General features: G+C 49.0%; 1 protein-coding gene across 1 annotated transcript in view; it reads left to right on the forward strand.

The window, feature by feature from the left end:
- The window catches only part of BRAF (B-Raf proto-oncogene, serine/threonine kinase), a 170,127-nt gene that overhangs the window by 148,829 nt on the left and 10,515 nt on the right, over nt 1–10,783 (forward strand). Inside the window, exons 15-18 of the mRNA XM_042782526.1 lie at nt 1,277–1,323; nt 2,170–2,288; nt 5,916–6,047; nt 9,497–9,631. Coding sequence (XP_042638460.1) covers nt 1,277–1,323; nt 2,170–2,288; nt 5,916–6,047; nt 9,497–9,631 — 433 coding nt within the window. The remainder of the gene's footprint in view (nt 1–1,276; nt 1,324–2,169; nt 2,289–5,915; nt 6,048–9,496; nt 9,632–10,783) is intronic.

Here is a 10,783-nt window from a genome sequence, read left to right on the forward strand (position 1 = left end):
GAGTTTAAATTCTCCTTTTAAAACAGAACTTCCTTCTTAATGGTCAGTGTGAGAAGTCAGAAGTCTGTATCCTTTCTTTCCAGGATTAATGAAGAAAGGACCAGTTTGACTAGATGAGTACTGTTTTAGTTACCTCAGTGTCCTCTAACGGACATACCACAGATGGGCAGCTTGAACAAACAGGGCTTTCTTCTCTTACAGTTTAGGAGGCTAGAAGTCCCAGTTCCAAGTGCCAGGCTGTAGGGGCTGTGTGAAGGCCCCATCAGCCTTGGGTTTCAGCTCTGCCTCTTGCTCCCAGCCCACTGGAGCTGGAAGCTTCTCTTAACTCAGGCAGCTGCTGAGGCTGACATACCCAGGATCAACAAGCAAGATGGCACAGTCCCCAGATTATCAAGCAACACAGCAGGTCAGTGAGATGAAGACGCAGCCAAATAAATATGTGATCCCAGTGTGCCAAAAGCTCAAGACCTGTCTCAAAACATCTTTTGTACGGGAAGCAGACAGCATCCATAAGACAGTCACTCAGCTGCTCACAGCACATTCCACCGTGGAGATGATTACCAGCCTCATCATGGGGAATAACTACATCCATCTGCTCAGCCATTCAAACCAGGCCCAGCCAGGTTGACACTTAACGTTAACTACCACGGGTATATTCATCTCATTGTAGTTGCAGCAACAGACATTACATGCCAGGCACCGTGCTAGGCGCTGGGAATAAACAGAAATAAACTACTCATAGCCCCTTCAGTCAATGAACTTAACTAAAGCAGTCTGTAGGGACAACATAAGTAATTTAAACTTGTCATTGATGCTAAAATTGATCCACCATGGCCATTCTGAAAGCAGTTTTAGAAAGATGTTTTAAGAATACATGATACTGCCTTTAAAGTGGCACTCTTTGGTGGAATTTACATTCTGAGTGGAAAGTGCCTATGTGTGTTGGGTGCTGGCACATTGGTTCTAGCTTGTGGCAACCCTGGTACCGCAGACCGCGACGCTGGCCAGCTCTGTGCTGTCCTCACAGCTGGTTAAGTGGTAAAGAGAGAGCAAAGCCTCGGTTTGGCTGCACAGTAACAGTGATGTGTCCTTCTCGCCCTCAGCTTATGTCGTCTGTTGAGTATTTCTCAGGCACAAAGGGATCACAGTGTGACTGCTTTTCCACAGTTGTGATTGCATCCTGGTTCTAAGTGAGCTCTCCGCCCCATGCACCTTCTGTAGCTGTGGAGACCCTGGTCCTTGCCCTACTCAGGTGCAATCTTGTTTTGTTTTTCAGTTACTTACACGCCAAGTCAATCATCCACAGAGACCTCAAGAGTAACAGTATCCTTCCTGAGATCGGGCTGCGGAGCTGGAACTAGCCTCTGTCTTCCGTGCTGGCTCTTCGGCCGAGTTCGCGTACTGTACAGAGGTCGGAGGAGTGGGTTTGCGTGAGCACATAGCACAGCGGGCTGTTGGGTGGTGGAGCCCCGCACACCACCGTCCAGAGTCTTTGACGGCTTGTGTTCTGTCCGCACTGTACACCTGTGGCTCTGTAGCTGCCTGCTTGATTCTGGCCCTCAGCCCTCTGATGGTGCTCAGAGGTGGTTAAGCTGTAATACAGGGCTCTAAATCATGTAACGCTTGAGAGAAACAGAATTTGCCATTGTCTTCCATCAGCCCAGGGTTAAGTCCCTGCTGCCAGTCTACAGTGCAGTGAGGCTGTGCGGCTTGCCCAGCAGGGCCCCACGGTCCCTGGGCCTCCCTCCTCGAGTCTGATGGGAAGGCTCAGTGCCTCCACAAACTTGGGACAACCTCTTACCTCTTTCCAGCACATTCCAAGTCCTGAAAGTCTTAAAAGCAGGTCATGTCAACTAAACAAGTAACTATTTTTAAAATGATTTTCTTCGTGGTTTTTTTTTCCTTCTTTTTTTTTTTTTTTTTTGCGCGCAGTGGGTGGGATGGGGAGTAGCTGAAGGCAGACCAGGGGAAGAAAAAAACTATCACATTTACTGCCATTGAACTGTAAAGTTACTTTCTTACCTTTAAGAAGAAATACAAAGTACTACACTTTTTAAAGCCTGTCGTGTTTCAGAGTTACGGGAATTAGGTGTCTTCCTTCAGATTTTCAGAACACTTGCTCTGACAGGAACGGGAGGCCTGTCATTTTCCTTTACTTGTCTACCTCAGATATATTTCTTCACGAAGACCTCACGGTAAAAATAGGTGACTTTGGTCTAGCCACAGTGAAGTCTCGGTGGAGTGGGTCCCATCAGTTTGAGCAGTTGTCTGGATCCATCTTGTGGATGGTAAGAACTGTGGTCTTTTCTCCATTGACGGGTGCTGGACCCTGAGCTGCTGCTGAGTTGACTAGAAACTCACTGAAGCGTCCAGTAACGGCGTGTTCATGGTTCCTGCACTCTCAAACCGGTGCACAGCTGGCCTTTATGTCAGTAGATCGTTGGGTTTTCTCCTTCGAAAGAATATTATGAAACAAATTAAAATATATTTTAAGCAAAAAAAAAGGTTTTTTCTAAACATTGCCTGAATTTTATTCTGAATTCTCTTTAAAATATTTTGTATTCAGAATGTTCTGTGTCAGTGGCAAATCTGTGAAACATCTCATAGCATGGATGAACCTGGAAGCCCTTCTGCTGACTGAAGTTAGTCGTGGAAGGACAAATGTTATATGAGACCACTATTGTAAAAAAATTAAGGGAAGGATTTCACACACACACACACACACACACAGTCTTTTGACAGTCACCGCGCAGCTGGGGAAGAGGATGAAAAAAGTGTTTGGTGTGCCATGTTTAAAAATCAGGTGTGCCCTGATGGGAGGTGTTATTTGCGGCCTTCATAAGATTTTGCTTTAAGAACAACAATCTTGTGAGAGGCTGTTTCACAGTAGAATTGAAGCCTAAATGGAAAAGGACTCCTTTAGACTAGAGAGGACCTTACAGGGACAGCAGATGGGGAGGAAGGTCCGAAGAAAACGAGAGGCCATCTTTCACGCTGCCGGCCTCGCTCTGTTCTGACCTCTGCTTTGTGGAAGCAGAGAGACATTGAGGAAGAAGATAACAAGGGCTTCTGTGGAGTTCCTGAGCCCGTGGTTAAGGGCAGGCAGAGGGCCTGTCCCCTGGGCAGTGGTTGTCACCAGGCGCCAGGACCCCTGGGTCCTCGGAGCCCTTGGGTGCCCCCTGTGTGGGGCTGGAGTCTCTTCAGAGGCATAGAGCGGAGCAGCGCACAGCAGCAGATGGCGCAGGGTAGGTGGGGTCCAGCTGCTGCTGAGCCCGGCGCTGAGGGCCTCTCAGTGGGCCTCTTCCCTCACCCCTTTCCCATGTGGTTAGATTTTTGAAAACACTTACCTTTTGTTTGTTTTTAAGAAATAGGTGATCTGTGTTCACATGTAATGGTGCATTTTATTTTTTATTTAAATGAATAAATACTGTAACAGGTTCTCAGTTAAATTTTAGGAGAGTAAATACCCATAAATGTAACCCCATCAACAGCTCTTTGGGCTCCTGAGTAATTTTTAAAAGTGGAAAACAGTCCTGAGACCAAAGAGTTTGAGAACCGTTGCTCTAAACCAAAGGCAGGGTGTCCCCATGGTCTTCATGCAGTTTTAAGCTTTAAATAACTTCATCTGCAGGAAGGCTTCGGGACTCTGCTGGGCACAGAATGTCTGAAGCCCCTTTTGCCCATGTTCCTGGAGCCACGTATAGAGGTCCTGGAAGAGAATCCCCAAGGTGGGCTTCAGAGTTAATCAGATAACCCCAGGGTTCACTTGTCATGGTACTTGAACTAGGCTGTGTGACAGGCCTGGAAGGGACATTGGACTGAGCATCAGGAGAGCTGTGTTTCAGTGCCCTGTTTGTTAACTTGGGAGTTCCCTGAGTTCCCCCATCTCGCCATCTGTGAGATGGTGGCTGTCCTAGGGGGTTCCTAGCCCCTTCCAGTTCTAAGATTCAGTAAGGGGAGCTTGCTAGATCCTTTTTAAGTTCTCTAATGTGTAGTTAGGAGTTTTGGTGGCATAGTGCCTAAGGCATTTGATTACTAACCAGAGGCTGGCTGTTCAAACCCACCAGCCACTCCTTGGAAGGAAGGTGGCGCCATCTACTCCCATAGCGATATTACCCGGGAAACCCAAGGAGGGGTTGTTGTGAGTCAGGTCCGACTTGACGGCAGTGAGTTTGTTTTGGTGTTTTTTTAATGTGTAGTTAACTGTTTAATCAGTAGTTACAGGTAAGGGAGGATTGATTGTTAGAGTTGGACCCCCAGCTCCTGTAAGATCACACCTGGTGAGAATAAGGTACCAGTGTACCCTGAGAGAGGAGGAAAGGCAGACGTTAGTGCTGAAATTGTGAGACCTGAGATGAGGAAGAAACGGCTGTCACGTTTTAAAGATGCACTTTGACTCGTGTGGGGACACCAGACTCAGTCAGCTCTCTTTCAGAGACCCCCCCCCCAACACAGTTAGCAGATTAACATATTTCCTATTTCCTTTGTTGTTGCTGTGTGGGTAGATGGTCCATCCTTTCCTCCAGCATGCTCAGTTTGAAGACAAGCAAATGGCCAGTGGGTCACTTTGTTGTTAACTAAATTCTGGGTCAGTAGAATTCTGGGTCATGCAGAAACTGTCATGGCACCCCACCTGGGTAGTAGTTGGTCAGAGTGGAGGGGACGTGGTCCTCTGCGGTATTCACAGGGACTTCTCAACATTGCACTGTGTATGTCTTACAGGACGGAAAGAATTGTGTGGGAAATTTTACAAAGTCAATCACTGAAGTGAGTGGGGATCGGTCATACTTTCCTTGTATAAATAGGTGGTTCACAGCAACCTCTCCTCAAGCTGGGTTTGGCTTTGACAGGTCTATGTGCCGTGGCGGCCTCTCGGCAGCCTGGTGTGTTCATCACGTGACACTTGTGTGTGGCTCCTTGTGCAGAGCGTCTCGATATGTGGAAGGATGTGCGACTGAAAGCACCCACCAATAGACTGCAGGCTGAGCACATGCAGGCTCCAGGCTCCCTCAGATCTCCCCAGCCCTCTGTCCTGCTCCTCAGCCTTGCCCCGAGATGCTGCCGTGACACAGCGGGTCCGGCTCTGGCTCAGAACCAAGAGTGGTGGCAGGTGGTTCTGCTCTCAGCTGAGGCCCCAGGAGTCTCCTCCTAGGTCTTGCAGCCTGTTTTTGCAGTTAGCCCTGGTTGGGGTAGCCAATTGAGGTTTTTACTCATCTCCGATTTCTCCAGTTCCTTCCAAATAAGACGTTACAGAAGATGCAAGGTGAACGAGAAAGCCTTCAAGCTAACATCTAACCAACGATTTACTGTATTTCAGGTGAACAGCCTGTAGGAAATCTAGGACGATAGCCACTAAAGTATGGGGAAGAGAGCTACAGGGTTTGTGTGTACCTTTGCCTAAGAAGCGGCAGCCTGAAGTTCCTTCTCCCTCCCCTGCCACGTCTGCCTCTTGCTTTTGCTCAGACACCCCTGGCCTGTCTGCCACAGTGGGAGCAGGAAGGGGACTTGAGTTCTTTAGTCCTGGAACACAGATGCCCTGGATAAGGGAATCGGGGTACCAACAGGAAGCTTAAACTCTAAGGCAGCACACACCTAGTCTTGGCTGGCAGAGTCGGAATCGGAAAGTAGGAGCTGACACTTGATGGAGTGAGTCACGGCAGTGAAGGGTTCCGTGCCAGAAGGAGATGGCTGGCCACCTGAGCTGACGGCCGTGCCGCACTGTGGAGTCGGCAGAACGGGCCGCCGCTCCTGAGTTCTCCTTGTCGGTTTCACTTCTTTGACCATTAATAAGAGAATTGACTATGTACTGGATGGGTTGTTTATGACATAAACATTGCTCTGAGAGTTATCATTGTTTTTCAGGTTTTATTCAGCTGACGAGCCAACTAGAGTGTGTTTCTTTTTGTGTCTAACAGGCACCAGAAGTGATCAGAATGCAGGACAGGAACCCCTACAGCTCTCAGTCAGATGTCTATGCATTCGGGATTGTTCTGTATGAACTAATGACTGGACAGCTACCCTATTCAAACATCAACAACAGGGACCAGGTAAATACTGATTGTCTCTCAGAGTCAATACTGCTGTTTGGATGAAGGCTCCAGTTGTGGAAAGCAGTGCCGAGTCCTGAATCAGCAGGAGGGTAGTTCTGATCGCTGACCAGCTTTAGAATCTGCCGTACCCTTGTGACAGTAACACCTGCATGTAGGCCCTTGCCTTGAAATAACTGTTCAGTGTAGCCCCAAACTCCACATTCACTGCCGTCAAATCTGATCCAACTCACAGCAACCCCTCCTTGGGTTTCCGAGGTGGTATCTGTAGATTGCCCAGTCTTCCTTCCAAGGAGTGGCTGGTGGGTTTGAACTTCCAGCCTTCTGGTTAGCAGTCAAATGCCTTAGGCACTATGCCACAGAGCTCCTACGTGTAACAAGTGGGGTGAAATTCTTGATACTCTGATGACAAACTGGATACCAGAGTGGAGATTCCTGCAGCTTCCAGACCAGAGAGCAGTGAGGAGGGGGCACTGCCGCGGCGTCCGCCTCCATACCTGGCATCTGCCAGGCACTGCCCGTGGAGCAGGCACACTGCTGAGCACTTCCCAAAACACATCTTCTCAGAGCAACCGAGCTCATTCCAGATGGTTTTCGTCTCTGTTAACTGACAAGTGGAAGGAATATCATGTGAGGCTTGAATTTTTCTATAATGAGAATTCTAGTAGAGGGGTAAATTTTTACTTGTTTTTCCTAAATTCTTGTTTCTGTCCCTTAGCTTCCAGAAAGGCCCAACATAACCTCATGCAGCCTTCTGCACCAGCCACATTCAATTCACTTAGGCTTAGACAGTTGGCCAAGGAAAGGAGTCATCGTTACGATAAACTGTCCTTACTGAAATGCATTATAGACCTTGACAGTAAGAAAAAGGAGGGAGCAAGCAGTGATTCTGCTGCCACTAGGAAACAGCCGCTGACTTGCCGAGTGCACACAGGGGCGTCCGCGCTCCGTCCCGGGGTGGTCACAGAATCCCCTGGCAGCGCGCTGCAGAGTTTGGATTGAGGGCAGGGGCCCAGGCACCTGCTTTCTTCATCTGTTCCTCAGGATTCTGAGACATAGCACAATTCCAAAGAATTGAAAAAGAAAGAGAACTTCTCATGTGCTTCCCCTTAACCTCCCAACCTAATGAAACGTTTCTGGTAGACCCGCCCGGCTGTTCCCATGGGTGTGTGGGAGAGTTTTGGTCAGTAGCTCAGCTGGGTCACTTTGGTGAGAGCGGTGCGTGGGTCTCTTGCTGTGTGATGTTGGAAATGGTCTGAGCAGCCTTGTACTTGCTGATCACCCCGTCCCCGGGGCTCCCACCCTGCATTGTCCTTGGGCTTGTGGCTCTGGTGGGTCACTGAATTCTGAAGGGTGCTGGCCTTACAGTTTTAGTGTATCATCAACAGAAACCTAAGCTTCAGTATAATACAGAAACAGAGGCAGAATGGTTACACTATGTGGATCTTAGTAGCCACTGTGGGACTTTGCTTTAACATTCTGTCAATTCCTGATGCTGCTGTTAGTGGCTGTTGAGTCAGTTCTGACTCGGGGACCCCACGTGGGCAGATAGAACCGCTCCACGGGGTTTTCAGGCTGTGACCCTTCAGAAGGAGGTGGCCAGGCTCGTCTTTGGAGGCGTCTCTGGGTGGGTTAACACCGCCAGCCTTTTGGCTGGTATTGAGTGCTTAACCACTGGGACCACCCAGGAACCTCAGAAGGTATCATGTTCTTCACGTCCTTGTTGGGCTCTGTGACCTAGACGTTGCTGACCTTTGTTCCCAGCCCCTCCAGAGGTTGAGATGAGCTTAGTGACCCAGAACCCCCACTGTGAATCACATTGTTAGATTGGATTAGCAGGCAGGACGTGCCAGGGGTCGTCTCTCAGGACCCGTGGGCAAAGGCCAGACCTCTTTGGGCAAGGTTAATTTTTTAGGAGCTCTGGTAGCTTAGTGCCTAAGGCACTTGACTGCTAACCAGAAGGCTGGCAGTTCAAACCCACCAGCCACTTCTCAGAAGGAAGATTGGGCGATCTACTTCCGTGGGGATACCGCCTCAGAAACCCAAGGAGGGATCACTATGAGTCACAGTCAACTCGGTGGCAGTGAGTTTGTTTTTTCAGTCACTCAGAAGGAGCTTTGGTGGTGTAGTGGTTAAGGCATTTGGCTGCTAACCAGAAGGTTGGTGGTTCAAACCCACCAGCCACTCCATGGAAGAATGATGAGGCAGTCTGCTTCCATAAAGATTTATGGCCTTGGAAACCCAGTGGAGGTTGCCATGAGTCATAACCAACTTGACAGCAGTGAGTTTGGTTTCGAGTTTGAGACGCTCAACAATTTGAACTCATTCTTGTAACATACCAAAAATCACATAGTAGCATGTCGTTAAGGGTTATTTTGAGGACCTGTCTGCTGACAGATCAGTTAATTTTGTTGAAGCAAAGAATCGGAAAGCAGCTCTCTTACAAAGGGATTTGTTACCCATTCAGTAGAGCCCAGTTTAATGCCAGTATTGGGAAGACTCCTGTGGTGCCCTGGCAGTCTTCCCCCAAGGGCCAGTGTGTACTCCATATGGGGGAAAGGTGTGCCCTCTGTAAAGCTGGAGAAGGGTCCTTGTGCAGGCAGGGTGGTAGGGATGGGGTGAGGCTTTACCCCTCCACTGGACTGCTTTGCAGGCCGGCCAGCTGTTGGAAAGCTGCTGGAAGTTGAGATCAGAAAACTAATTTTCTTAGGACGGCCTTGTCTGTGCACCTCTCCTACCTTTTGCAAACTCCTCCTGTGGCTCCAGGGATCCTTCACCCCACTTTGTGTGCCATAGCCTATCTGTTAGCCCAGTCCCCCGTCTGTCAGTTTGTCGTCCTCTGGTAGCTTGCCTGTTGCTGTGATACTGGAAGCTTACCACCAGTATTTCCAATACCAGCAGGATCGCCCATGGAGGACAGGGTCAGCCATGATTTTTGCTCCTAACGACTGCCCCTCTCTCCTGTGGGAGAGACTCTGGTGCTCAGATTGACATTGCCAAATGCTCCATCAGTGGTTCTAGAACCAAAGAGCTTAAAATGCAGATGCCAAAGTAACTGAATAAAGAGGTTAATGTTTGTGGTTCCTACAGCTTATAGATGGAGAGAGGACTTTGCCCAGTGCCCACCAGTGGTGCTCCATACGTCATTTTTTGGAGAAGTGGCACCAGAGGTTGTGTGTGTTAGGATAGCCCCCTTCAGTGTGAGATGGACTGGATAGGGGGAGACTGGAGAGCCCACGGGGTTCAGGGTCAGGAAGACGGCCTGCTAAGTGTGGCCCCAGTCAGTGACTCTGAGGCCTCCAAGTGCCAGCCTGGTGTCCTCTGCTGTTGGTGGGTGTTCTGGACACGCAGAGCAGACATGGGTCCCGGGGACCAGCCTGTCTGTGTCAGTGTTAGCGGATTTGCCAACTTCCTCAAGGTTGCATGACGTGCTTTTTTTTCCTTCCCAGATAATCTTTATGGTGGGACGAGGATACCTGTCTCCAGACCTCAGTAAGGTACGGAGTAACTGCCCAAAAGCCATGAAGAGATTAATGGCGGAGTGCCTGAAAAAGAAACGAGACGAGAGGCCGCTCTTTCCCCAAGTAAGAAATGGTGCAGAGCTGGGCACAGCCACAGGTAGAATGCTCAGCGGCCTTCCGCGCGCAGTTTGTGTTTCGTGGGTTGGATCCCACGATGCAAACGCCACCAGATAGGGAGCATGGAGCGGTTGGCAGCAGCTGCCAGGACCATGCTCCCAACACACACCCTTCAGAGGGGCTTTGCTTCTGTCCTGCAGGTCTTGGACTTTGTGGTCTTGGACCCTTTCACTTTTTAAAAAAAAAAACATTTTCACTGTGATTTGGGTGAAAGTTTACAGAGCAAATCCATTTTCCATACAGCAGTTCATACCCATTTTGTTTCACGACATTGACTGCAATCCCCACAGTGTAGCAGCTCTCTTCCCACTTCGTCCCTGTGCTTACCTCTTCCCTGTGTCCTCCTTTCTTATGCATTCCTGCCTCCTGAGCTGTCTCCCTGTGCAAACACTGCCCTGTTCTCCCGTGATTGATCATTCTAAGGAGTGTACCTGCCTGATGTAAATGTTCACCCTACATGCCTGTCTGTAGCTTGGCTGGAGGCCATGGAAGTGCGTTCAGTTCCAGACTTTAGGGTTAGCTAGGGGCCATAGTCTCAGGGGTCTCACCAGGCTCTGTCAGAGCAGAAAATCGGATCTTTTTTTATGATTCTGACTTTGTTCCCCATTGTTCTCCCACTCTATCCAGGATCTCCTGCAGCGATCCCTTTCCGAGTAGTTGACCGTAGTAGCTGGGCACCATCTAGTTCTTCTGGTCTCACGGTCACATAGGCTGAGGATCACATGGTCCACTAGTCCCCTGGACTGATTATTTCCATGCGTCTTTGCTTTTCTTCATTCTTCCTTGCTCTGGATGAGGAGAAACCCATCGTTGCATCTAGATGGCCGCTTGCGAGTTTTTGAGACCCCAATTGCTACTCACCAGGGCAGGGTGTGGAGCAGTGTTTCTGTGCAGCTTGCTGTGCTAGTGGAGCTTCATGTCCCCCTGGACCGTGAACCCTGTCACACTCTTCAAGAGGATTGAAGACCCTGGAGAGCTTTTGTGAATTACCATACTAGAAATTATAATTAAGAAGCTTTAAAAATATTTATTTATAATTCTCTTTAAACATAAAAATAAGCCCATTATGTGTTAAAGAACATGTTGTTGTTGTTGTTA

Source organism: Orycteropus afer, unplaced genomic scaffold, assembly GCF_000298275.1.
Source record: "Orycteropus afer afer isolate SDZICR_OR568_19922 unplaced genomic scaffold, OryAfe1.0 scaffold00358, whole genome shotgun sequence".
In the NCBI taxonomy this organism is placed as follows: domain Eukaryota; kingdom Metazoa; phylum Chordata; class Mammalia; order Tubulidentata; family Orycteropodidae; genus Orycteropus; species Orycteropus afer.